The sequence below is a fragment of the Pleuronectes platessa genome, chromosome 11 (assembly GCF_947347685.1).
Source record: "Pleuronectes platessa chromosome 11, fPlePla1.1, whole genome shotgun sequence".
NCBI lineage: Eukaryota > Metazoa > Chordata > Actinopteri > Pleuronectiformes > Pleuronectidae > Pleuronectes > Pleuronectes platessa.
This window is the reverse complement of record NC_070636.1, coordinates 23,662,399-23,690,215: the sequence shown is the minus strand read 5'-3', so window position 1 is coordinate 23,690,215 and position 27,817 is coordinate 23,662,399. Positions and strand designations below refer to the sequence as shown.

At 45.1% G+C, this 27,817-nt stretch overlaps 1 protein-coding gene across 1 annotated transcript; it reads left to right on the top strand.

Moving 5' to 3' along the window:
- The first annotated feature begins 23,372 nt into the window (after positions 1-23,372).
- Positions 23,373-26,578, top strand: LOC128451157 (zinc finger MYM-type protein 1-like). Its single transcript, XM_053434937.1, has 3 exons — positions 23,373-25,244; positions 25,358-25,460; positions 25,830-26,578. Exons 1-3 carry the CDS (start codon positions 23,746-23,748, stop codon positions 26,355-26,357), a joined length of 2,130 nt encoding a protein of 709 aa, XP_053290912.1. The 5' UTR covers positions 23,373-23,745; the 3' UTR covers positions 26,358-26,578.
- The last annotated feature ends 1,239 nt before the right edge of the window (positions 26,579-27,817 follow it).

Sequence of the window (27,817 nt, the reverse complement as noted above, 5' to 3'; positions counted from 1 at the left end):
AAGGATTATGGACTGCAACATCATGATTTTCACCACCTCTCCTTTGTTCCTACTCCCCAAGTACACATGTAGCACTTGTCTGGGGCTAGTATTAGGAAAAAGCACTAAATATCTACCTAGATTCTAAGGAGATACCTCTCCTTCGAATCTAGGCAGACCGGGCACAGGCGGATGTTCGAGGTTCCGTGCTGCTTCATGGCTGAAGAAAATGGGGAATCGAGCGGCCGGTCTCGACGCAATTTATACAAGGTGAGACCGGGGTGGGACCCACCGTTGGTGGGCGTGGACTAAAGTTTCCAGTGGTGCGCATGCGCGCGAGGGATAAACCCACTAGCGATAGCCTTAATGGGCGAAGCCTATACGATATAGAATACTCAGGTTTTAAACTGCGGAGCCAGCCGTGAAATGGTGACGCTGCTTCAGATTCCCTGGTCCTGATTGGTGAGAGGCTCCCCCTGAAGCTCAGCGCCGCCCAAAGGAGCAACCCACCGCCTGAGTCTTCTGTGCCTGTGGCGCCTTTTTACCTTAAAGAGCTGTTAGTACCTTATAAACCCGCTAGAGCACTCCGCTCCCAGAATTCAAGCCTACATGTCGTCCCTAAATTCTCTAAAAGTAGAGTAGGAGCCAGAGCTTTTAGCCATCAAGCCCCTCGGCTGTGGAATAATCTACCACTTTCAGTTCGGGAGGCAGATACCATCTTTTCATTTAAGAGTAGACTCAAAACCTTCCTTTTTGATAAAGCTTATAGTTAGAGCTAATTAGTGCGCCAGAACGTTACTTGTTCTATTTTATGACACATGACACACGGAGCTTCTCTTTCCAGCTTCTCCTTCCTCTTCTCCATCCCTATCCCCCTTCCCCGGAATCCCTTTGCTTTATCACCCGCAGATCCAGGGCCTCTGTGGCCGCACCATGGATTGCAGTTTGTGGATCGCGCACCGGGGGTCGCGGTGGTGGATCCATTGTGGCGGATTCTGAGTCATGTGGGCTGATCGTGGTGCTGGTGGCGGACCCTGTGTCGCGTTGGCATTGGGCACGGGCGGTGGACCAGGAATGCGTGGTGGCTTGTGATGGGTCCTGGTGGTCGGCGGTGGACGGTGACTGAGGACTGGAGTGGCGTCTGGTCTAGATCGTGGTCTAGATGGTTGCTGAGCATGGACTGTGCTTGCAGCGGGACTGCTTGGCATGTCATGTTGGGGTTGTCCTTCGGGATGTCTACCCTCATCAAATGCTGCTAGAGACTTTGATTATTGATAATGTTCTCCTGCACGTGGCATCTATTGCACTTCTGTCCGTCCTGGGAGAGGGATCCCTCACATGTGGCTCTCTCTGAGGTTTCTACATATTTTTACCCTGTTAAAAGGGTTTTTAGTAGTTTTTCCTTACTCTTGCTGAGGGTTAAGGACAGAGGATGCCACACCCTGTTAAAGCCCTATGAGATGAATTGTAATTTGTGAATATGGGCTATACAAATAAAATTTGATTGATTGATTGATTATTGGACAAAAAGGTCGGCCGTCCTCTGCTGCTCTGCTGGGGGCTTCTATTCTGTTTGTTCTGGCATGAACCGTCCCGCTCGATCCGCGGATATATAAGAGAGTGTTCAAGAATTACACAGTTTGGTGTAGTTTGTCTTTGTCACATCTTCTTGTCAGTTGTTGAGGAAACCAGAGTTTATCTGGAAGTGTTAATATAAATTTAGATAAGCCTTAGGTACATGGATCCAAGGCATTAAAGAGACCTGCATGTATCTGTCAAGATGTACAGTACTAACTTTTATATTTAAAAAGTAATGTAGTCATTAACAATTACTCAGATATTAAATGTTGTGGGCTGTGTGTCCGGTCACATGCATGATTATAGTAATGAGGCTGTCCTGAATGACAGTGCATGGAGCTCTGTCACCATCCAAATGGTTTGGATTCTAGATACATTTTTGGGCACTGAAGTTTACTCTTGTTCCCCAGAGGAGACTCTCGATCAATTCAACCAGTGTTGAGATTTCTATGTTTCTCTGTATATTTTACCTGTATCCTATGAATAATTTCAGCTGCATAGTCCATATTAAGCTCATGCTACAACTGTTTCTTTTCTTGGAATGATGTCTATCTTTTTGACTCAGACGCAGGGTTTGCACAACAGGCATGGGTGCTCAGGAAAGAGAGAGGACATGCCAGAATTAATACAAAGAGGTGCTTCATGAAACGTGGTGAGAAAAAGATATGAAATCCTCCTCTGTGTCTAATCTGCTGTGTCCGTCCGCTGTAGCAGGCTGACTGTTTGCCAAATCCACAGTAGTGGGACACCTGGTCGGTTGAATTTGTCACAGTTCTCTGTGCCCCTCGTCCTCTCTCCTCTCCTTTTTCCCGCAGGTGCTGCTCATCTCACTAGATGACCCGGCTCACCAGGCGCACCTGCACTCATCAACTGCTCCCTATATCTGCCCTGGCTGAGCACGGAGTCATCGCCAGTTCGTCCTTGTCACTACAGTGGTAGTTTCTCGTTCTCGGCTCATAGTCATATCCTCCTGTGATTATTCTCCCAGTTAATCCTCGTGTCTGTTCTCCTGTCCTCCAGTTACCCCGTCATCCTGCTCACCTGATTCTCCTTCCCGCTGACGAACTCCCGGAGCCATCAGCTACCCCGTCATCCTGCTCACCTGCTTCTCCATTCCTGCTGAAGAACTTCCGGAGCCATCAGCACTCCCTCGTCCTGCCCTCCTGCCTCTCCCCTTCGCTGAAGAACTCCAGGAGCCATCAGCACCCCGTCTATCCACCTTGTCCCACGTTAAATAAACATCATTGAACGCACCACCTCAGTGCTCTGTGTTTTGCCTCCGCTCTGGGGTCCACCCGTCGCGTATCGTAACAGAACGAACTGGCCATTAAACCATGGACCCCGCGGAGACAAACGAACTCCGCCACGCCATTGCGAGGCAAGGGAGCCTGATAGGACAACACGACCAGACCCTCCAGGGATTTGTTAACTCCGTGAACTCCGTTGGGACCTTGCTCACACAGCTTCAGGAGCGCCTCAACTTCTCCTCCGCATCTTCCTCGCAGGAATCCTCCACCCCAACGCCTTCCGACCCTCCTATGGCTCCCACCCATGATCCCCACATGCCCACACCTGAACGATACTCTGGTGAGTTGGGGTCTTGTCGGCGTTTCCTGCTTCAGTGCTCACTTGTTTTTGATCATCAGCCCCGTAGTTATGATCGTGTTAAAATAGCTTTTGTTGTGAGTCTCCTCTCGGGCCGGACTGCGCAGTGGGCCACGGCGCTGTGGGAACGAGACTCACGATTTAATTTATCATTTGACCAGTTTCAAGCTGAAATGAAAAAGGTCTTTGACCACCCAGTTCGGGGCAAGGAGGCAGCCAATCGCTTGCTTTCGCTCCGACAGGGGACACGCTCAGTGGCGGATTACGCCATTGAATTCCGCATTCTCGCTACGGAGAGCGGATGGGATTCGCTTGCGCTACAGACCGTATTTTCTCATGGCTTAGGGGATAATATCAAAGATGAGTTGGCAGCTAAAAATGACTCAGAATCCCTGGACGATTTGATTTCTTTAGCCATTAGGTTAGATAACCGCCTTAGGGAGAGAAGGCGTGAGCGAGCAGGACGTCAGCAGGCCCCAGCTTCACTCCCCCGTACCTCAGTCAATCCACCTCCGACATATCCTGCACTCAGCTCCTCTTCCCGGGATTCCACTGAGGAGCCCATGCAGGTCAGGAGGGCCCGGCTCACGGCCATTGAGAGGGAGCGACGTTTTCGGGAACGGCTGTGCCTGTACTGTGGTCAGCCCGGTCACACTCTCTCCATCTGTTCCCACCGGCCAAAAGAGGGGATTCATCAGGTAAAGGGGGAGTCCTGGTGAGCCACACTCAGTCCTCCAAGTCCAAGGCAAGACTAGTCACCAACACATTTTCTCTCCCCCTCAAGGCCCTGGTGTATTCCGGGTCGGATGAGAACTTCATAGACACAAATCTTATCTCTCAAGGCAACATTCTCCTCATTCCCCTCCCAAGACCGAGAGAGGTTAGTGCCTTGGATGGTCGACATCTGGCTGAAATCACCCACCAGACTCAACCCCTCACCCTAGTGGCATCAGGGAATCACAGAGAGACTATCCAATTCCTGGTCATCTCCTCACCTCACTCCCCCCTGGTTCTGGGACAGCCCTGGTTACAGCTCCACAACCCCCACGTCGACTGGAGGAGAGGCACGGTGATTGGGTGGAGTTCCCATTGTCATGCAAACTGCCTCCGTTCAGCCAGCCCGTCAGTTTCTGTCCCACCGTCACCTCCTCCTCCCCCCCCAGACCTATCTCAGGTTCCCCCAGAATACCACGACCTCCAGGAGGTGTTCAGTAAGGACAAGGCCCTTATCTTACCCCCTCACGACCCTACGATTGTGCTATCAATCTAATTCCGGGACACACGTTTCCCTCCAGCCGTCTATACAACCTTTCCAAGCCTGAGAAGGAGGTGATGGAGAAGTACATCCAGGATAACCTTGCAGGAGGACTCATCAGGCCCTCTTCATCACCGGTGGGAGCCGGTTTCTTTTTTGTAAAAAAAAAGGATGGCTCACTACGGCCTTGCATTGACTTCCGCGGGCTGAACCAAATTACAGTAAAAAACAAGTACCCACTCCCCCTGATCGATGCTGCTTTCGGCCCCTTACACAAGGCCTCTATATTCTCCAAGCTGGATCTCCGCAATGCCTATCACCTGGTTCGGATCAAGGAGGGAGATGAATGGAAAACGGCCTTCAACACCCCACTTGGTCACTTTGAGTATCGAGTAATGCCATTCGGACTCACCAATGCTCCAGCGGTCTTCCAGAATTTAGTCAATGACGTGTTGCGGGACATGCTCAACCGCATGGTTTTCGTGTATTTGGACGATATACTAATATTCTCCCGGAACATGCAGGAACATCAACAACATGTCAGGCTAGTGCTACAGAGACTGTTGGAGAACAAGCTGTTTGTTAAGGCTGAGAAGTGCGTGTTCCATTCACAATCTGTTCCATTCCTGGGTTTTATTGTGGAGAAGGGTCAGCTTCGGGCGGATCCAGCTAAGGTTCGAGCAGTGAGCGAGTGGCCAACCCCCGGGACCAGGAAACAGCTGCAGTGCTTTCTTGGCTTTGCTAACTTCTACCGCCGGTTCATACGGAACTTCAGTAAGGTCGCTACACCACTCACCAAACTCACCTCACCTAAAATCTTGTTTTCCTGGTCTCCTAGTGCAGAAAGAGCATTTGTGGAGCTCAAGAGGTTATTCTCCACCGCCCCAGTACTGGTGTACCCTGATCCGGCCCTGCAGTTCGTGGTGGAGGTGGATGCCTCCGACACCGGGGCCGGGGCGGTCCTCTCCCAACGTTCCCCAGGGGACGGTAAGATGCACCCTTGTGCCTTTTTTTCACACCGTTTTCCCCCCGCTGAGCAGAACTACGATGTCGGTAATCGTGAGTTGCTGGCCGTGGTCCTGGCGCTGGGAGAGTGGCGCCACTGGCTGGAAGGATCGGAGCACCCATTCCTCGTCTGGACGGATCATAAGAACTTGTCGTACCTCCAGTCAGCCAAACGACTTAACCCTCGACAGGCTAGATGGGCTCTATTCTTGGGCCGATTCAACTTCTCCTTGACTTACCGACCTGGTTCCCGCAACCTCAAGCCTGACGCTCTCTCCCGGCAGATGGCTCCTGCGATCCTCAGTCAGGCACCTGAGACAATCCTTCCTCCATCCTGCATCGTGGCGGCGGCCTTCTGGGAGGTGGAGTCTCGGGTCAAGGAGGCCCAGCTCACGGATCCCGGTCCAGGTAACGGTCCTCCTAACCGCCTTTATGTTCCGGCTTCCCTTAGATCCCAAGTGCTAGTTTGGGGCCACGCATCCAAGCTTGCCTGCCATCCTGGGATCCAGTGGACGCTGGAGTTCATCCGCCAGCGTTTTTGGTGGACCGGCATGACGCAAGATATCCAGGCCTTTATCGCCGCGTGCCCGGTCTGTGCCTGTGGGAAGGCCTCTCGCCAACCTTCCTCGGGGTTACTCCGACCACTTCCCATCCCAAGCCGCCCATGGTCCCACATCGCAGTGGATTTCGTCACGGGGCTCCCTCCCTCGGCAGGTAACACCACCATACTTACCATTGTGGACCGCTTTTCTAAGGGCGTGCATTTTGTCCCTCTTCCCAAACTCCCCTCGGCCCTAGAGACAGCTGCCCTTCTCACCCAGCACGTGTTCCGGCTGCACGGTCTGCCCCTGGATATTGTCTCCGACCGCGGGCCACAGTTCACCTCACAGGTGTGGAGGGCATTCTGCTGGGCTCTGGGGGCCTCGGTCAGCCTGTCCTTGGGTTATCACCCCCAGACCAACGGACAGACCGAGCGAGCTAACCAGGACCTGGAGACAGCCCTCCGCTGCGTTTCTGCCCGACACCCCTCGTCCTGGAGTTCACACCTGGCCTGGGTCGAGTACGCCCACAACTCCCTGACTAGCTCAGCCACAGGTATGACCCCTTTCACAATAATGAACGGCTTTCAACCCCCCTTGTTCCCGTCGCAGGAGGAGGACGTGGCCGTCCCCTCCGTTCAGCTCCATCTGCGCCGCTGCCGGAGAATCTGGAGGGAGGCTCGGGCAGCGTTGGTCCGTACGGCGGCCAGGAATGAAAGGACGGCCAACCGCCGTCGTACTGCCGCTTCTACCTACACACCTGGGCAGAAGGTGTGGCTTTCCGCCCGGGACATTCCACTCCAGGTGGAGTCTAAGAAGTTGGCTCGCCGTTACATCGGTCCGTATGTGGTGGAGAAGGTAATAAATCCGGTGACGGTACCCCTTAAGCTTCCCGCCGCTCTCAAGGTGCATCCGACCTTCCACACCTCCCTCGTTAAACCTGTCTCCACCTGTCCTCTGAGCCCTCCGGCCGAGCCCCCGCCACCCACCCGGCTCATCGACGATCATCCGGCCTACACTGTCTCCAGAATCCTGGATGTCAAACGACGGGGCAGGGGGTACCAGTATTTGGTAGACTGGGAGGGATACGGCCCAGAGGAGAGATCTTGGATCTCCCGGCGACTCATCCTTGACCCTACCCTCCTCCGAGACTTCTATCGGGCCAATCCGGACCGTCCTGGTGGGACGCCCGGAGGCGTCCGTTGAGGGGGGGGGGGTACTGTCACAGTTCTCTGTGCCCCTCGTCCTCTCTCCTCTCCTTTTTCCCGCAGGTGCTGCTCGGCTCACTAGATGACCCGGCTCACCAGGCGCACCTGCACTCATCAACTGCTCCCTATATCTGCCCTGGCTGAGCACGGAGTCATCGCCTGTTCGTCCTTGTCACTACAGTGGTAGTTTCTCGTTCTCGGCTCATAGTCATATCCTCCTGTGATTATTCTCCCAGTTAATCCTCTTGTCTGTTCTCCTGTCCTCCAGTTACCCCGTCATCCTGCTCACCTGATTCTCCTTCCCGCTGACGAACTCCCGGAGCCATCAGCTACCCCGTCATCCTGCTCACCTGCTTCTCCATTCCTGCTGAAGAACTCCCGGAGCCATCAGCACTCCCTCGTCCTGCCCTCCTGCCTCTCCCCTTCGCTGAAGAACTCCCGGAGCCATCAGCACCCCCGTCTATCCACCTTGTCCCACGTTAAATAAACATCATTGAACGCACCACCTCAGTGCTCTGTGTTTTGCCTCCGCTCTGGGGTCCACCCGTCGCGTATCGTAACAGAATTTTCCCTTACAAGTGATGTGCTTGCAAAAAACTGCACTTTGAGGAAACAGTATACATTTGGCCAATAACTGAATTCCCTCAAAGAAAAAGTCCCGCCTCTGTGCTGCACCCTGTGTCTTTTTAAATACTGTGGACTTAGGATGAGGTGTGCGCTTCTTCTCGACATGATCCAGTGAATCTGGTGACGTGTCCGGCAGACCCCAGAGACTCTCTGTAAGTATTGTTCTTATACAATAAACTTGTTACTGTGAAACTTTTGAACATTGAATCTGTCTAAATAAATGGCCTTTCCCACCTGAACCTCGAATCAACGAACACGACGGTGTCCGGTCCGGACGGGACCGGGCTCGACACCAGAAGCTCCACTTTCTGAGCTTTCCACCACTTCTCAAAGAGCTTTGGCCTCATCAGGGAGCTGAGGTTGTAATGTTGGTCATGAGATGACCCTTGGGCCAGTTCCTTTAACTGATGAACATCCTGAGGTTCATTTGAAAGCTGACAAAAGCTGATAGTTGGACCTCTGAGCACAAAGGTTAGACATTTTTAATCAATCATCTATTATTAAGTTGTGAATACTAAAACAAAAAGCTGATTTTCTCAGGAACATGTGATACAGGAAAATGTATTTGACATTCAGTACAGTTAGTTTACTTTCCCCTGCCTCCCTTTTTCCTCCTGGACCAATGAAAAGGAGACACGGGGTGAAACCTGCAATTCTATTTGTGCATCATGGTCTTCTGTTTATACATATATATACCAACAAAAAAAAAATATATATATGGTGTGCACATTGATTACAGGGATTTTCTGTCAGCTCTACTTCAGATCATAATAATACTACACTAAATATATTATAAATATAGCACTGGTGTCGATCAGGAAAACAACTAATAATTACAACTGTCCTTCACCCAGTTGTCCCTAAGGGCTCAGGCTCAGAGTTCTACTTGAATGTGATCAGACAGGTCAACTGACATGGAGAGCTGTCATTGGTCAGCAAGAAAAAAATAATCAGGCAGAAAAGAAAACTCAGAATGTAAAACGTGATATCAAGTGCTGTGTTTTATTTGAGTGTTTATTGTTATTGTGTTTACATTAACCAGTGAGTGTGTCAATAGGTCAGTCAGTCAGGGTCCAGAAGGCTGCAGTTTAAGGCCTTCGTCCAACTCCAGCAGTACGAGGACGTCAGTGTTTAACGCACGCTGTGGTGCGCACGTAAAGGACCCATGTGTTCTTCATAGCAACAAATGTAGTTGCTCAGTGTGTATTTACATATGCACTAAATGGCTGTGTCTCTGTGTGTATGTATTAATGTATGTGTGTGGATATATATGTGTGTGAGTGTCTGTCTGTGTATTTGTGTGAATGTATGTTTTTAAATGTATTTTAATTAGGATACAACACAGATAATTTTAGCAACATGATGAATTTATTTAGCTTGACAAAGATATATTTGTTCTGGTTATATTTGCTCTGGTTTTATTACCATTCTCGCCAATGTCGACAACACTTCCTTAATTTGTGGTTACATTATTACTTTTTTCATAGTTATCTAGTTACAGTCATCTAATTTTTCACCTATGTGTGTTTCTGCACAGACATGAAGTGTTAAACGGCTGCGCTCTGCTCCACAACATCCATTCAGGGCATCACACTGTAGAAGTACAGCACCTAAACAAAACAAACATCTCTGTCTGTGGTCTGTCAGGCGTGTTGGTTTATCCTAAATATGAGAAGAGTCGGACTGGTCCAATTTAAGTATTTATTTAGAAAGCAATGAAAGGTAACAATCAGCAAAGCAATGGGCATCCAACAAGTCGCATCAGAACACGAGACCCATCAGAACGCATCAAACAGCCGGCGCCTGTCTATTTTATAACAGTAGATCTTGGTTCTTCCTCCTCGAAAGTGTGCAGGAGTAGTCCCTCCTTCTTGGCTTTGGAATAAGGAAGTGACAAGTCTCAAAATGTTCATCTCTTGACCAGCCTTGCCACAGCTGATGGCATGTGGGCCAACGGTGTTGACAATTGGAGAAAAGATTATTGTGTTCTTGCTATATCAAAACAATGTTCTGTTTGTACAGACATTCAAAACAATTTAACCAAAACAACGAAACAGCATTGTGACGCAGACACATTCTAATTTTCAAGATTAAACACTTTGAAGGAAAAGGTTATTATTAATCATTTGCGTGAAGGCCTTATCTGGCTCAAACTGCTTCTATCTTTATTCATGTAGAGTTGAGTTAGACACAGACTATAGGTAAAATATTGAAATCCTGACAAACCCTCTTTTCACACCATTTAATGGTGTGAACCACTTACTGGGGATTTCCATGTACTCCTAACCTTCATCCCATCCAGTGCGAACCCGTCTTCATCCTCATCATCATCATCGTCGATAGCATCACCTTCGTCCTCAGCATCTGCATCACCGTCATCAGCATCCTCAGCATCAGATCAGCTGGGGGGATGAGGCATGTTTTCCTCCATCAGAGCCATGGTGATGATTCTATTTATCAATTTCAGAGACTGCAGCCATGTCTTGTCATGGTGCGTAAGGTGGAGAGGGCTCTAGGCCCAGCCACCAGGGGCGGTTTGGTTTGGAAAAAATATATTTCAAGAACTTCCTATCATAGTGCACCTCCTATCAGATCTGCTCCAAAAACAAAATTATCATGACGTTTTTTAGTCCATTTGTTCTAGTGGAGTTTAAGAGTCAATGATCTGGATCTTAGCCTTGTGGAGATCCTTTTGTAGAATTGATACTCGCCGTTTGTCGGGGTAAAAGAGGTGCAGTTGTATACGGATGGGAGTGGGTTGTGGAGACATGGAGCCCAGCTCCCAGAGATTGAAAGAAAACAAACAGAAAAGTGATTAATATGCTGCGGTGCGTAACTGAGTTTAAAGTTGATTATATAAACTTATATTTGCAAAGGAAAATAAACAAATAATCAAAAGAAGACATACATTGACCCTTCTTTTGTGGTCAACAATTTCTTTAAAATTTTGAGGAGTAGTCGGCCAAATCAGTGGACATTAAAAAATATTGGTTCAAAAAGTGGCAGAAGAGTGACATATCTTTGGCATTTCATGAAATATTAAATGATCAACAAGCTGAATTTCAATAAGCAGCAGACTTGACAGCGTTTGAGTATTTGTGTTCTAACCATTTTCCAAAAGTCATCCGACTGCTTCTATACACGATAATTCAGAAGCTTTGACTTCAAATTGTCCTGTGGTAGAACAGGAATCACATACAAAGGACAATGTGTGAGAGATGAGATTCAACAAACCGTTTCAGAGTCGACAGCTGAAACAGATTAAATGAAAGTTATTTTTCTTTCATGATAAAATAATAAAAACATAAGTAGAGCTTAACAACACCTTTCAATTTAAGAGCATTGGACGTTAGATAGTTGGTATAACAAAAATAAAAACCTTCTTCCCTGAGTTTAAGAGTTAAAGTTTTGCAACAAAATTTAAATATAATTATAGATATGGCATTCAATAAAGTGTAAACAAAGGGCTTGTATTATGGTTTGTGCTTTTCATTTAAGATGAAACACGCTATGAGTTAGAGTGTTTCAGACGTCTGGCCCTTTAATTGGATTAAGATTCATACCTCTTTAAGTGGTGAAACATATTTATTTTAGGTCTCAAGAGTCTTACAATAGTTACATGGAGGATGAATCAAACTCCTATTTTAAATTTCCCTGTACTCGGTGGTCAGCATTTTGAATGGCGCATCAGAAACAGGGAAACGGCCCATGGGCATTTGTATGGTCTTTTTGATGCCACCAGAGTATTTCTATGTTCGTCTGAGTCTGTTTCTTACTGATGTGTGTTGGTTCAGGGGCCTGGTTGAGAAATATCTGGGCTAGATTGGATCGGAGATCTTCTCTGAGTTTGATCTCTTCTTGGGAGGGGGCCTCAGAGTTATGTGGGGCGTCTGTGTCCGATATCATTGACCAGCATTGGTCCAAGCCTCCCATGTTGATGGGTTTGGATTCGAAGGTGATGTCAGGCTGTTTGAGCACCTGAGAGCTTTTGATTTGTCGGGGCTGGTGAAAAAGTAATTGCTTTAAAGTTCAGAACTGCAGTTATGCCGTTGTCCGAGTTGACTTTTTAGGGGGGGGGACATATAACAATGTGGCTGGAACTGTGGTACTGTTTTTTCCTAATTCAATGGCGGTGAGGGTTTGCTTTAAAAGTTGGTATTGGGCTGTATTTATACATGATAAGGGGATGGACTCTCCATTAGTTTTAAAAGGTCACTATGGGGTCTAATTCGGGGGTATGACGTGACCTTCTGTGGACACTGGGCAACTTCATTGTTCATAGCCGTTGCCATGTTCCCAAGCGGCAGATAGCATCTGGTGTGGGTGCGGGGACATGCCTCGTCCTCGGCCTCTGTAGGGGTTAAGGTTAGGGTTAGGTGGTGGTCCTCTTTGTCCCTCATAAGGGCAGGTCTCTGACCCAATGGTCAGGTTGGCCGCATATGAAGCATCCGGTATTGGAGTTTCCTCTTGTTTGACCTCGATACTGACCACGGCCGTACCCCCCTCTTGGTCTGAATGGAGGGGGTTGATTGAATGGAGGTATGGGTTGATTGTCTCTTTCGATGTTCCTAGCCTGCGCTACTGCGCCTGCTATTTCCAAATGTAATCCTGACACGACAGCCATCTGATTAAGGGGCTCTTACACTGACAGACGAGTCAGCAGCTCTTGGAGTTCTCTCCGAACTTCCAGTCGTGATTTATCCACTTCTCTGAGATTGTTGCTTAGCTCGGCCACCTCCTCCTCACACTGTCGCTTCATACTGATTCTTTCGGTATCTGCACTTCACAGACTTTCGCTCAGTTGGGTGTTTGATTGGCTGAGAGTGTCCCGCTTTTTGCTGACCTCACTGAGGTTGCGTTGCAGCTCCATGCTCTCTCTCCTGTGGCTTTCTGCTGCGTCCTAAGCTTGGTTGGGCTGGCGCTTACCGTTCATTATATCCCCTCTCAGTTGGTCTCTACTCTCTTCGTTCGCTGCGAAAGAAGCTCTGCACTGGTCCAACTGTTCGAGAGCAATATCAGCACGTGACTGAAGGTCAATACTTATCTCTCGTAGACTCTGGTTTTGACGTTCGTCCTCGCAGGCTGCGTCTTCCAGCTGAGAGAGAAGCTGCAGCAGGGTGGTGGGGGACTGGACAGGGGCGGCAGCCATCTTTCTGAATAAAACACACTGTTTTTGACAGGATTATTTATTTTTCTTTAGCCTGTTAATAATACCTCCAGAACAGCACACCCATCAGTATTCCAAGCAGAAGGGACAGACTCAGAATAAACCAGATCCTCTACCAATCAGCCACTCAATGTTTTTCTAGCGCTGTGACACATCGATGAATGTGTGTGTATTTTGGTGGATCGGCGTTGGTCGTGGTGGTATGTCAGGGGTGTGAATCTCTGTCTGTAAAAAGTTAAAATCAGAATCAAAATTCAAAATCAGAATCTAAATCTAAATCTAAATTACAATCAAAAAAATTTTTTTATTCAAAATTCAAAACAATAACAAAAACAAGAATAAAACAAAACAAAAAATCAATAAAATATTAAAATAAAACCTAATTAATTAAACAATCAAACAAGCAAATCCAATGATGTCAAACCATTTCTAATCCGCTATAATACCCTGTATCAGCTACCAGTTGGTGTATAGAGGACAAAATGGCAAAAGTATTAATTCAAAGATCCAAATTTTAGTATTTTGCTAATTTCAGTCAGCACAGACGCAAGTTTAAAGTTTAGGTTGAATTTCTCATCCTCATATGATTGATTTGGTTCATCGCAAGCACATGAATGACTTCAGCTCTAAAAAATAAAAGTCAGTATTAGAGCATTTCAACAAGACTCAAACATTAATCCCTCTTTTGAAACAATTGTCCTTTGCTTTCAGTTGATATGAAACAGTTGTTAGATTATGCTCACAGACATAATCGATGATTGTTTCAACATAAATTGTTATAAAATAAAAATAAAAAGGGGTGGAGTATGGATTTATATTCCAAAGAGAACAGATCGATTTTCCCTTCTCATCAAACTTGAGCAGAACAAAGCAAACCAGCTCTGTCTAGCTTTACTGGGCTGATTGCATCAGAGAATCAAGTTCTCCATACTAAAAACAAAAACAATTATCATCTTCATTGTCACAAAACCATAGTTGAGGATGACACTTTTTAAGGGCGTAAATGACTCAAAAATAACAAAAAGAAAGAAAGAAAAATCTAAAAACATTGAACATTAACTGTACTCAGAGATGGACTTTTAAAGGACACATTAATGTGATTTTGTTATTCACTCATCCTTGAAGTTATATTACGAATCGAATTAATAAATTGTGAAGTATTATAATGGTGTTTACTATTATCCCTGCTGTGTCAGGTTAAACATGAAATAAATATTAAATGATTTGATTCTATATAGAAATTTGGAGGCCAAAACCTTTTTCCTTTCCTCTAATGGATTGGATATATCGGCAATATCTGAAACCACAAATTGGTACCAAAAACTGAATTTTAACAATTCCTTTTGGAATTTTTTACTTCTTAATGAAGCAATAGTAAAAACAAACAAACATACAAACAAATAAACAACCAAGCCTCCTTATGATCTCAACGCCAGTTGCAAGCTGTAAAGCTTTTGGCCTTCCCCAGATGGCTTTCCTCCCATTGCTCCTGTTGTACACGTACGAAATCTTTCTATCCCACATCTCTTCCCCTACTTTCTTTACCACTCAAGTTTTACATTCTATTATCCATCTCAGAGCAAGATATTACTGAATTGAAACATCTCACTCCTATATATCTTCCTTATTCCTAAACATAGCTTTAGCTTTCTCGTCATTAGTTAATCTCTCAAACCTTTAGTCAACATTCTTTTACTTTCTTTGGCAAGTTCTTTACAAGTTTACCCCTACGGTCCATACATAAAACATACAATAGATGGCAGGCGTATAGCCTCTAGTCTATTTTCTAGGGATGCACCAATTTATCGGCCGAACATCGTAAGCGGCCGATATTCGCCTCGTTTACTGATATCGGCTTATCGGTAATAAACTTGACTTTCACCGATATCTTTGGCCGATGTTCATATTTGTTGTAAAACCGCTGGGCACGTGCCGCAGCTGGGGGAGCAGTCGCTCCGTCGCCCTCCTCTCCACGGCCAGAGGCTCAGTGTGCGGCACCGGGAGGTCCTCATCCGGTGGCACCTCACGGCGTCGCTGGTGCGGGGGCTTTCTTTCTCTTGGACCGCGGGGCGGTGTCCATCGCCGGCGCGGAAGGCGGGCCGTTGGAGGGGACCGGGTACGGCGGTCGGCGGCGGCGACTCTGGACGCGTGTCGGGCCCTTCTCGCAGATCACCTCAGCTACGGCGACCGCTGGGGGAACCCTCCGGCTGGCGCCTAGCAGCTGACTGAGAACTGGTGCGGACCAGGGGAATCCGACTATTTAATTAAAACAAGCATCGCGAAGGGCCACGGTGGGTGTTGACGCGATGTGATTTCTGCCCGACACTAAAAACAGGTAAAATTGAGGAGGGCTTGTTAAGTTATCTTGACTCACGCATTGTAACTTGGCATAAAAAGTATGAGCATAGCGTCTGTTTAAGTACTTTATTCTCATGTGCATCGGCTCTATTCATCCGTCTCATGCACAGGTAACAAGGGAACTGACAACATACGTCATACACACAGAAGCCGTAACACCTCTAATAAACGGGCAATACTGCTACCGTAAAACAATGAGAAGAGCGTTCTCTATAATGATACTTTAACAGGGCTGTTTTAGACAGGGTAAAAAGGTGCTGTTTTAAATAATCCTTGTGGTATTTTGACCAAAATATGTTAGTCATTTCATTAAGATCCCAAGGAACCATTTCAACTTGCGGAAAAATGGTCATTATATGTCTCTGTTAAATAAAGTTTAGTTAAATCAAAGATTGTTTCATAAATCTGATTCAATTTGTGTCATTAAAAGATAAGAGTGATGAAGGGCTGAACATTTTTTAAATAGTGCTTTTTAAATAATGATTTAATTATTTTTCTGGCACAAAAGGGTGAATGAATAATAACAAAAAGAAAATAAACAAATATCGGTATCGGTATCAGCTATCGGCCAGATTGTTATTTTAAATATCGGTATCGGTATCGGCCAAGAATTTCCATATCGGTGCATCCCTACTATTTTCCTATTTTTTCTAGGAAAAAGTCGTTTTCCTGTCAGTCAGTTTCTCGCTCAGTCAGCAGTGTGACTTTGACTCTTTTACTCTCCTCCTCTCTCGTTTTCACAGATACACTTTTTCATTCACACTAGATTTTGAATTTTTGGTGATTCCAGGCAGCCTAAAAATAAATTGAAAGATTATTCTCCCTATTTTGTGCCAATTTAGTTGGAATTTATCATCGCTATTTTGTTTAAAACAATAGCACAAAGTTAAATCTGATATCAGGAATAATAACTAAGCTCTTTAAGCCAGTGATTGATAATAACTAAATGCCCTGAGAATAAACTCTTTAAGTCAGTGATTGATAGTAAATAACTGCTTCTTAATTCTTTAGAAACAGACAAACCCACCTTTAAATAAAACTCTAGACCCAATATGTTCCTTCCTTCTCACAAAAATATCCTTGAGATCGAAATCTATGGTCAATGCGTTTTACACAGAGATAATAGTCATTGCAAAGATTTAAACAGGTTTTTATTTTCAGTGTTCCCCTGCTTTTACGTTTTCAGTCGTTTGTCTGAAAATCTCAAATAAGCTCTTATTTCTAACAGTGAAAGACACAACACAATAACTTTTACAAAACTAAGCCAGAATCAATCCTCTCCGGTCTTTGTGTCATGATTGATAAACCACATAAGCCAAAAAGGACATTGCATATATGTATGTACTATAAATATGGAAGTGTTACTGTGGCGACTGCAGCAACAGCAGCCCCATGGAGACAAAAAACAAAACAGCAGACTGAGGAAGCCTTCCTACAGTGATCAGCCTCAGCGCTGAATCACTATAGATTTTCCCGAGAAGCTTAAATTAGGACAATTCAGATGAGCTCACAATAATATAAAATAGGAACTTGGCGTCTTCGACTTTTGGGCTTGACTCAGGCAACGGTGATGTCTGTCAGTCCAGCTCCAGTCTCGTCAGACACAGGTGCCTGCTGCAGACTTATCCTATATAATTACCTGAGTCGCGTTAACTAATCTTAGGCTTGATTCAAAGTTGCAGTCTGGTTAGTTAAGCTTCAGTCCCATCGAAACAGATGCTACGTACAGACCAACAATATTTTCACAGCCGTTATATTCCAAATTCAAGGGCCGCTCCAAAGCTTTGTGACTGGTTGCAGTTAAGCGTCTGGTCTCGTCATAACAGCACCAACTTCCCAGCACACAATATTTTCGCAGACCCTTATTATCTTTGGCCCAGGCTCCATATTCAACAGGGTATCTGGCCCGTCAAGCAACCGATACCGTCGGATCGGGCACCCCGTCTCCGTACATTTTTTAATCTTTTGCGACAAGCTGAAAAACCTCAATCACTTTTCTGGTTTCTCTATCTCATTTCTACGGTGGCCCTGAGCCACGTAGCAAAGTAAGAAAACATCTTCATCAATTTCACAACACAACGCAACACATTACAGAAACGCGCAGCAAATAGACAAACGCCCTGCAAATAGACAAACGCGCTGCAAATAGACAAACGTGCTGCAAATAGACAAACGCGCAGCAAATAGACAAACGCGCAGCAAGTAGAGGAGAAAACACAACGGAAGTTTTTCCAGAGGACATCTAAAAGTGATGGACACTGCTGCCACAGCAGACACAAAAACATCCAATACACCATACAAATTCGGTTCCACACAGGGTTCGGCCACCTGCGGCTCTGGAGCCGAACGCGGCTGTTCAGGCCCTCTGCAGTGGCTGTACAGTACAGTGTTGTGCATATGTTTCGCGAACGCTGAACTTAACGAATCAGTTTTCATGGAGCTCAGCGTAAGTTCAGTAAGGAAGACTTAAAACCCCACTCAGATCAGCTGACTGCGGGCGGTCCTAAATATCAGGAATGCCCATGGGAGGGCTTAACCTGTATGCTGTCAGCTGATCGTAGGTGTTCCCAATCATCTAATCAGGCCCGCGCTGTTTCCTTCAGCCAGTCACACAGCAGCTGTCAAACTTTAAAAATCCCTTCTCTTCTCTTCCTCAGCAGTGTCAATGCAGTGACTCGCACAACGCAAGCGGTCACTCATCTAGCTTATTCACATTTCATCTCGACGTCGGATCCTGACAACGATTATCGTACACAAGAGGTGGACCCAGCATTCAAGAGATCGGTCAAATCCTGCGGCTCGTCGGTGCAAGGCTTCGCCGGTTTAACTTGACGAGGCTCCCACGGGGAGGCGACTTCATGGCTCAGATTCAACAACGCGGCATCATGCCAGCTCCAGGCGGCCTCCTCCTTTGCTCCGTGAGCAGCGGTTCAAGGAAACAGCTTGATTCTACCGGGTCGCAGTTCGGAACCTGATCCAGCGACCCCAGCGGGTCCCGCGCCGCGTCTGTTCGCTGTCGAAAAAGTTCAACAAGCGACCACTTCCAAAGCCCCCTCCCGAAGATAAGTATTACATTGTCCTTTTAACACTCATAGTAACCACTCTAGCTTTAGATAATATTCTGACCGCCACTCTGCAGTCCCCGGTCCTCAGCACACTGACACTCGTCTTAAACTCTCGCACACCGCAGGCGCCGCGTCGGCGTATTTATTATCTGATCTGAGACTCTAAAGCATTTTACCTTTTCAGAATCATAAAACCGCGCTGTGGTTGAGGCATGCAATACACACCTGAACCGGACCGATTCATTTCCTCTAATTGATTACAGGTGCGCGTGCATTTGATGGCGTCTCGTATATACCGAGACCTCGTGAGCGTCAGTTGTGCACGTCCTCAGAATAATCTAAACGTCCTGGCGGACATTCAAAAATACTGGGCCTGAATCCCATCAATTCCCCATATCAGTGAACGTTAGAAACGTACTGGCATCGTCACGCCGTACACGATTGAGGGGCCACACAGATAATCTAAATGGCAGCGCTGCCTCCCTGCGTAATCTTAAAATCCACAAACATCGTTCACCAGGGGCGTTTCTAGGATTGAAAGAAAGGGGGGGCTTAGCCCCAAGGATGCTGAATGTTGTCTAACCCTAGACATAATTTCAGGGTCATTGTGAAATCTGACAATACAAATATGAACTTCTCAAATGGAGAGAAATAAAGTCTCAATGAATCGGATGATACAGCTCTATGAGGGACACTATGACATTAAGTTTTCACTAGCATTAACTGATTATAAACAACAACATTCTATAGGCACCGATATTATTGTTTTAAAATACTAGAGATGGGTATTAATGCAAAGAATAGAGAGCTGTCGATAGTTTTTACATTTCAAATTTGCTCGTTCAGTCTTGCTCACTGGAGACATTTTCTAACAAAATAGCTAGCTAAGTTGTTAACATAGCTCATTACAATATTCCCTTTCATTTGCCTCAAGTAAACCTAAATTTAAGCAGGTAACAATTGTTAACAACTACAGAGCCACATTCTGTAACTACCTGCACTTAAAATGTCACTCCGTGCATCACTTACTATGAGCTAAACTCCTTGGCTGTAATCCCACTGTCTTGATGAGAGACGTTACTTGGCAGGGTGAGAGTCAGCGCAGCAGCAATGCAGACTCCCCAAGGTCCTAGTGCCCGGTTTTATTGTTAAAGTATGATGAGAGGCTATTGGATCGTAATTTGAAGGGGGAGAAAACATACAAAACAGAAACGCACTCGCATATGTAGCAGGTTAGAATTATAAATAACTTTTTCATGTGAAAACAATAGTTGATAAAAATAAAGATCCTAACTTATTTGGGGGGGGGCTGAAGAACAGTTTAGGGGGAATTCAGCCCCTAAAAATCGTAGAATACTGAGCACAAAAGTATTTTTCATGACGTTTAAATACAGACTTATAAACTCTGGAGCGAACAACAATCTAAATTAATAGATAAATTAAATCATTCTTTGTATTAAATCGATTCGTTCAACTCATCGTTCCCATAAAATAAATGCATAAATTCAAATATAAATAAATAAAAACATAAAATAAATTCAAATATAAATAAATAAAAACATAAAATAAATTCAAATATAAATAAATAAAAACATAAAATAAATTAAAATATGAATAAATAAAAACATAAAATAAATTCAAATATAAATAAATAAAAACATAAAATAAATTCAAATATAAATAAATAAAAACATAAAATAAATTCAAATATAAATAAATAAAAACATAAAATAAATTCAAATATAAATAAATAAAATCATAAAATAAATTCAAAAATAAATAAAAACAAACAATCTATGAACACGTTCACTTACACGTTAATACACAAACTATCCCCATTGGTGAGATTATAGGTACACCGCGATCTGATCAAGGTGCAAGCGACAGCTGACTTCATTTTAAATCGTCAGATGCGTGTTCCTGAGAGGTCCTGCGGTTTTCATCTGCTGGATGATCCCCCCCCCCCCCCCCCCCACGATAGTTCCACAGAGTCAGGCACAGCCTCTCTAACTAAATGCTTCAATCATTCGGTGTCCCGCAGTCCGAATTAAAATAAATAAATCAATTGTACAGCATATTCGCAACAAATCCTCCCATGCAGCTATACGCCTTAAATAAGCGGCTGCTTTCCTCAGCACTTCGCGGTACACATCATCTCATGAAAATTCCATTAACTATTCCATCCATGGGACTCGGGACGTCACGCATAAGGTGCCGATCCGACCTGCGTCTGGGCCCATCTGCACAATCACATGTCACAATCAAAATAAATAATAATATATTTAGCAGTGCATCTAACTGATCATCTGCAGTTATTCACAAATGTACTGCATCTGTGAGTTTTGGGGGATTTTCAAGGACAATGGCGTAGCCTTGGCCTTCTCCATTCGTCTCGATTCCTCATTTTGGAAACCTCCTCTCTAAAACAAAACAGTTCTTCACCAGCATAAACAAGTTTAATTAAAGCAAACTCTTGCCGCACTCTATTCAGCCATGCGTTCAGAATAGGAAATTCAACTTCTTCAGCCTTCCAAGGTATTCCCTTGGCTCACTAGAACAACCGGGAAGAGTATCTTTTGCCTTCACTCCCTATATCCGTCCTCGCATAAACAGATTCCTTTTGAATCAAAGTTTGAAAATAAAATAAAAACTGATGTCTTCAAATGCATATAACTGGTGGTGGTTCCGGATCATCTGCTCATTCTTTGAGTGACGCTAGCTATACAGTTAAATTCTCTTTAAATCAGAATTATTTTCATTGCCATGTACACTTGCACATACAGGAAATTGCCTTGGGCACTCTCCTCACTACATACTGCACTACACCTGGTCGGTTGATGACCCCATACGTGCGAGTGGCGTATGTGCACCCTGTATTTTACTTTCGGTCCAGCGGACCTTATTTTCAGTTCTGTCATATGACTTAATTTCTGTTACGGTGTGCCGTGCCGATTTTCTTTCTGTTGACATTTAATCTCATTTGGTCTTGGACCGTGATTCTGTTGGTCGAATGACCTTTTATTTACGTTTGGTCCTCGCGACCGTTTTTTAAGTTTACATTTTGCATTCACCATGGCTTTAACTCGGTCAGTGGACCTTCACTTAAGTTTGCCATGCCACTTAATTTTTCTGTTGCGGTGTGCCGAGCCGCTTTTAATTTCTGTTCGTCATGCGACTTAATTTCTGTTGCGGTGTGCCATGCCGCTTTGCATTTCCGTTGTTATTTATTTAATTTGGTCCTGGACCTTTAAAATTCATTTTTTTGGTCGAATGACCTTTTATTTATGTTTGGTCCTTGTTGACCGTTTATTCAGTTCTACATTTAGGAGCTGCACTCACCATGGCTTTAACTCGGTCAGTGGACCTTCACTTAAGTTTGCCATGTCACCTTATTTCCGTTGGCGGTGTGCCGAGCCGCTTTTAATTTCTGTTCGTCATGAGACTTAATTTCTGTTGCGGTGTGCCGTGCCGCTTTGCATTTCTGTTTCCATTTATTTATTTTGGTCTTAGACCTTTTAAAAATTCATTTTGGTCGAACGACCATTTATTTATGTTTGGTCCTTGTTGACCGTTTATTCAGTTCTACATTTAGGAGCTGCACTCACCATGGCTTTAACTCGGTCAGTGGACCTTCACTTAAGTTTGCCATGTCACCTTATTTCCGTTCGCGGTGTGCCGAGCCGCTTTTTAATTTCTGTTTGTCATGGGACTTAATTTCTGTTGCGGTGTGCCGTGCCGCTTTGCATTTCCGTTGTTATTTATTTAATTTGGTCTTGGACCTTAAAATTAATTTTGGTCGAATGACCTTTTATTTATGTTTGGTCCTTGTTGACCTTTTATTCAGTTCTACATTTAGGAGTTGCACTTACCATGGCTTTAACTCGGTCAGTGGACCTTCATTTAAGCTTGCCATGCCACTTAATTTCTTATGGCGGTGAGCCGAGCCGTCTTAATCCCTGTTCATCATGCGATTTAATTTCTGTTGCGGTGTGCCGTGCCGCTTTCAAATTCTTCTCAAAATTTTATCTAATTTTGGTCTCGGCCTTATTTCAGTCGTTCAAATTATCTTCTTAAGTTCTACATCTAGAACCTGCACTCACCACGACACTTTACCTTCAGTCCAGCGGACCTAATTTCGTCAAGCAACCTATAAATGTTTGTAGCGGTCGCTTTATCGACATGTAAATACCGTCATATATTTTTGCTCCAATTATGTTTTACATTTTAGATCCCTGTTTAAACTTGTGAATACCTCTTCATTCACCTCATATTTTGTCCACTTGGGGGCGTAGATGCACTCCAACGAGTCATCTTCATATTTTTCGGATAAATGTATAACTATCGTCGTTTTCCAAAGTATGTATTATCCTCTAGGATTCTACAACACAAGGTAAGACTCACAAGTATCTCACTTCCCCCTGATCTACATTCTTTGTCTTCTTTCTTTTGGGGGTTTTCCTGTAAGACGTTCTGCTCCACCCCCTTTTAATCCTGATGACATCACACAGGGGTCTAAAATGCCAAAGACTATAAATATTCGCATTCTCTGTGCACTGTAAAAAATAAATTCGTTAAAGTAAAAACCAAGTCTCTCCTGATTGAAATGGAGCTCAGCGTAAGTTCAGTAAGGAAGACTTAAAACCCCACTCAGATCAGCTGACTGCGGGCGGTCCTAAATATCGGGAATGCCCATGGGAGGGCTTAACCTGTATGCTGTCAGCTGATCGTAGGTGTTCCCAATCATCTAATCAGGCCCGCGCTGTTTCCTTCAGCCAGTCACACAGCAGCTGTCAAACTTTAAAAATCCCTTCTCTTCTCTTCCTCAGCAGTGTCAATCAGTGGCGGTGCGTCAATACAGGGCGCTGGGGCGCCGCCCACCCTACAATTTTGAGATGAAAAAAAAAAAAAAAAAAAAATGACATGACAAAAAACATTATATATCAAATAATTTAATAAGAAATGTACTGTTTTAAAGCGTTAAATGTGTGCCGGAGACCGTAAGCCCCTGTCAAAAACCACTTAAATGTGACCAAATATAATATATTGCCATTCGTTGAATGATAACATACGATAACGTCACTGAGAGAGAAGCCACTCCTCCCTGTGGGCGCCGGTCAAGTGGAAGTCTATGGAAGCCAAAAAAAGGGGCAGGAACATTTGAGCAAGGACAGTTCTCATTGGCGGATGACAGTTCGAGCCATGGGCGCACGTACCTTGCGCCCACAGCCAATGAAAGGGTTTCTTATATATCATGCTGACAGGACTGTCCAATCAGAGACCTTTTGTGATTCCCTCACATCACATATCTACAGGTGCAGCATAGTTAGCACTTAGCAGATACTTGTTTTAATCTGAGAGTATGGCGAATGAAAACTCTATTGTAGCTATTCACAGAACACCATTCAATCGACGATCGGATGTCGATAAAAAGAAACTAAAAGAAATGGGACCTGACCGTCCGGATTTAAAACTTGAACAGATAAGCACTGACCGCGGAAGAACCTACAAGCGGAGCTTCTCCTCCAGCCTTTATGCTAACCGGAGCTGGTTAGCGGGCTGTGCAGTGAGTAATGCGTTTTTTTGTTTCCCCTGCTTGTTGTTCCAATGTACTGGGACTGAAATACTCTGGACTACAACGACGGGGATGAGGGATCTAAAGCACTTCACCCAGAAATGCAAGAAACACGAATCGTCTCGCTGCCATCTTACTAACAGCATGAAGCTAAGTCTCTTTGGGAGACTGAGTATAGCGGAACAGCTCGACGAAGGGTACCGAATTGGCATCCGTAAACACAATGAGGAAGTAAGGAAGAACAGGCACATTCTCTCAAGAATTATAGACTGTATTAAGTTCTGTGGTGCATTTGAGTTGGCACTGCGTGGTCATGATGAGAGCGAGAGCTCTGATAACCCAGGGATATTTCGTGGCTTGGTGGACGTTGTTGCCTCACTCGACGGTGCACTGAAAGACCATCTCGACAGCGCGACTGTGTTCAAGGGAACATCCAAATCGGTCCAGAATGAACTTCTTGACTGTATGCTGGCTGTTGTTAGGGAAAAGATCGTAAGCGAGATTCAAAGCAGCGATTTTCTATCGATCCAAGCAGATGAGACCACGGATATTAGCACACAAACCCAGCTTGTGCTTGTGCTTCGCTACTTAAATGGTGCTAACCTGGAGGAAAGATTCTTTGAGTTCATCCCTCTGCAGTCAGCTACAGCAGCGACCATTGCCATGGCATTAAAAGAACGCCTTGCTGCCATCCTCCCAGGTGAGCAGAAAGTTAAACTCATCTGCCAGGCATATGACGGTGCCAGTGTAATGAGGGGTACCTCTTCAGGTGTTCAGAAGAGAATCCAGGACGACTACCCAACTGCCCACTATATCCACTGCTATGCCCATCAGCTCAATCTTATAATGCAACAGGCCACCTCTCACATTGTTAAAGTCAAGAACTTTTTTTCTGACTTGGGTGGATTAGCTGCGTTCTTTTCAAGATCGCCGAAGCGGACCGTTGTCCTTGATAAAACAGTGGCCCGTAGACTGCCAACGGCCAGCAATGTGAGGTGGAACTTTCACAGCCGTGCCGTCAATACTGTGTTTGAGCACAGAGATGACCTCATTGACTGCTTTGAAAGAATTCGAGCATCAGATGGCTTTGATGACAAGACCAGCCACGAAGCAGGAGGCCACATCAGGCTACTGGAGGATCCTGATTTCAACTTCTTCCTTAAACTGTTTCATCGGATAATGCCACACGTGGACATTCTCTATGCCAAGCTCCAGAACAGAAACATAGATTCAGTCCATATAAATCGCTGCATCCAGCAGTTCCAAGAGGACATACAAAAAATCAGGTAATTTCATTATTGTTATTATTCTGTAAGCTTAGTCATAACATTCTTATTTTACATTAACCATAGTAATAAGACAAATGTGATTTTTAAATTATTATTATTTTTATTTACAGAGATTCAGTCCATGCAATGGTGGTGGAGCACAGAAGTGGCTCTGAGCAGCCGAGGAAGCGCCGGGCTATCGATCAAGATGAGCTTAAAAGGATTGCCTCAGAGGTGAGTGTCAAAATCAGCAGATGCCTGTGTTAAAGTTCAATGTTTTGTCTTTCCCACAGCAGAACACATGTTGGAAATTGTGAGATTTGTGTGGATATCATATCAGACTATACTTTATCTAAAATACCAATGCGAAATGTTGATGAGCCATCAGACCTAATTCCTGGCTTTTGTGTGTCATGGAGTGGGGGTGTGTGTGTTTCATAGCACCAGGCTAGTTCCTGGCTTTTGTGTGTCTAGAGCCAGAGCTGTTAGACTCTGATTGTTGGCTTTTGTCTGCAGCCAGGACAAGATGGTTGAAGTCAAAGGTTATTAGCATCTAAATGCCCCACACCTTATCTGTCTGTCTCTCTCTATATTTATCTGTAGGTATGCGACACCATACTTGGACACACCAAGGAACGCTTTGCCTTCAAGGACCACCTCATCAGTGCCACCTTACTGGACAGCCCCCAGTTTGACCACTACCTCGCTGCATTCCCTGAAGTTGCTCTGGCCACAACATTGAAGGCCTATCCTGTGCTCGATGGAAGTAGGCTGAAGACAGAGCTTACCCTCATCTATGGCTCAGAAGAATTCCGAACCTGTCGTGGTGCTGTGGATCTTTACCAGTTGTTCAAAGACAATAACCTTTCTGAGGTATTTTCAGAGACAGAAACACTGCTTAAAATCATCATCACAACTCCCATGGCCACTGCTGAGGCTGAGAGGTGTTTTTCAACACTGAAAAGGGTTAAAACCTTTCTCAGGAACACAATGACTCAGGACAGACTGAATGCCTTAGCCATGCTCTCAATGGAAAAAAGGCTTGTCACAGACATGATTGACTTTAACCAGAAGGTGATAGAGAGATTTGCCAGCTTGAAAGAGGGGAGGGCTAAGTTTCTTTACAAGTAGTGGGGCCTACTCTTGACAAACAACAAATGTAAAATGTTATGTCTCTTCTGCTCTAAACCTCTTTCGTGTGAGGGTGTGGGCACCTTTTTTATTCTGTTCATCTCTGAAACCCTACCCAATGTCTCTTACCTATGTCCCTACCATTCTGCTCTGAACTGTCATGCCCAAAGTAACAGGTTATTGTTGTTGGATACTAGTGTTGAGCACTGTATGTTATTGAAATAAAGCTATGTTTTTTTTAATATTCTAATCAAAACCTCAGTTTTTTTTTCTCATTGCGGTGGGCTATTTAAACCGCGCCGCCCAAGTGCGCCCCCCCCAAAAAAAATGTCACCAGCCGCCACTGGTGTCAATGCAGTGACTCGCACAACCCCTCCTCCACCCCAATCTCCTCCAGTCCTGAGAAGAACATTCATCACCTCTTCTGGATCCCGATAACAACCGATCACGGACTAAGGTGGCAGCTGACTGCCTGACAACAGACTGTTACTCGTGGCATCCATTGCACTTCTGTCCATCCTGGAAGAGGGATCCCTCGCATGCGGCTCTTCCTGAGGTTTCTACGTTTTTCCCTCAAGAAGGGTTTTTTGTAGTTTTTCCTTACTCTTGTGAGGGTTAAGGACAGGGGATGTCACACTTAGGAAGTCCAATAAGACAATGCTCATACATGGACCATCTAAACAAACGATTGACCAATGAACCACCACCAGTGTCTAGACCCCTGGGGGGGTTTTCCTGTAAGACGTTCTGCTCCACCCCCTTTTAATCCTGATGACATCACACAGGGGTCTAAAATGCCAAAGACTATAAATATTCGCATTCTCTGTGCACTGTAAAAAATAAATTCGTTAAAGTAAAAACCAAGTCTCTCCTGATTGAAATATTATTAACGTGAACGTAACGATGAACGTGAGTGAACGTCACGTTCATTTTTTAAATCATCACCGTATCAGGCCATCATGAAATACCAGGAGCGGGCGAGTGTGTGTGTGTGTGTGTGTGTGTGTGTGTGTGTGTGTGTGTGTGTGTGTGTGTGTGTGCGTGTGTCCCGGCGCTCCGACCCCGCCCACTCAGTCGGAGAAACCCATCTGAGCACGGAAGATGGTCCGTTCTAGAGACATGTCGTCTTCTCCTGTTAAACTGAATAAACAGCGCTAACAAGCAAGCCCCTGTTTGTGAGGCAATATATTGCCCATAGTGTGCAGGGGTACGAAACCTTTACTATCAAAAGAGCGAGTGGACGGGGTCGGAGCCCCGGGACCCGGGACCTATACAGTCTATGCCCGGGACCGGAGCGCTCGCTACACACACACACACACACACGCACACTCGCCCGCTCCTGGTATTTCATGATGGCCTGATAAGATGATGATTAAAAAAATTAACATGACGTTCACTCACGTTCATCGTAACGTTCACGTTAATAATATGAAAACTGATTCGTTAAGTTCAGCATTTGT

What these genes read in the sequence shown, in the direction of transcription:
- LOC128451157 (XM_053434937.1), top strand. Translation starts at nt 23,746, where the DNA reads ATGGCGAATGAAAACTCTATTGTAGCTATTCACAGAACACCATTCAAT. An exon ending in GAGGACATACAAAAAATCAG is followed by an intron (nt 25,245 to 25,357) that starts GTAATTTCATTA and finishes TTTTATTTACAG; the next exon opens with AGATTCAGTCCATGCAATGG. An exon ending in TTAAAAGGATTGCCTCAGAG is followed by an intron (nt 25,461 to 25,829) that starts GTGAGTGTCAAA and finishes ATTTATCTGTAG; the next exon opens with GTATGCGACACCATACTTGG.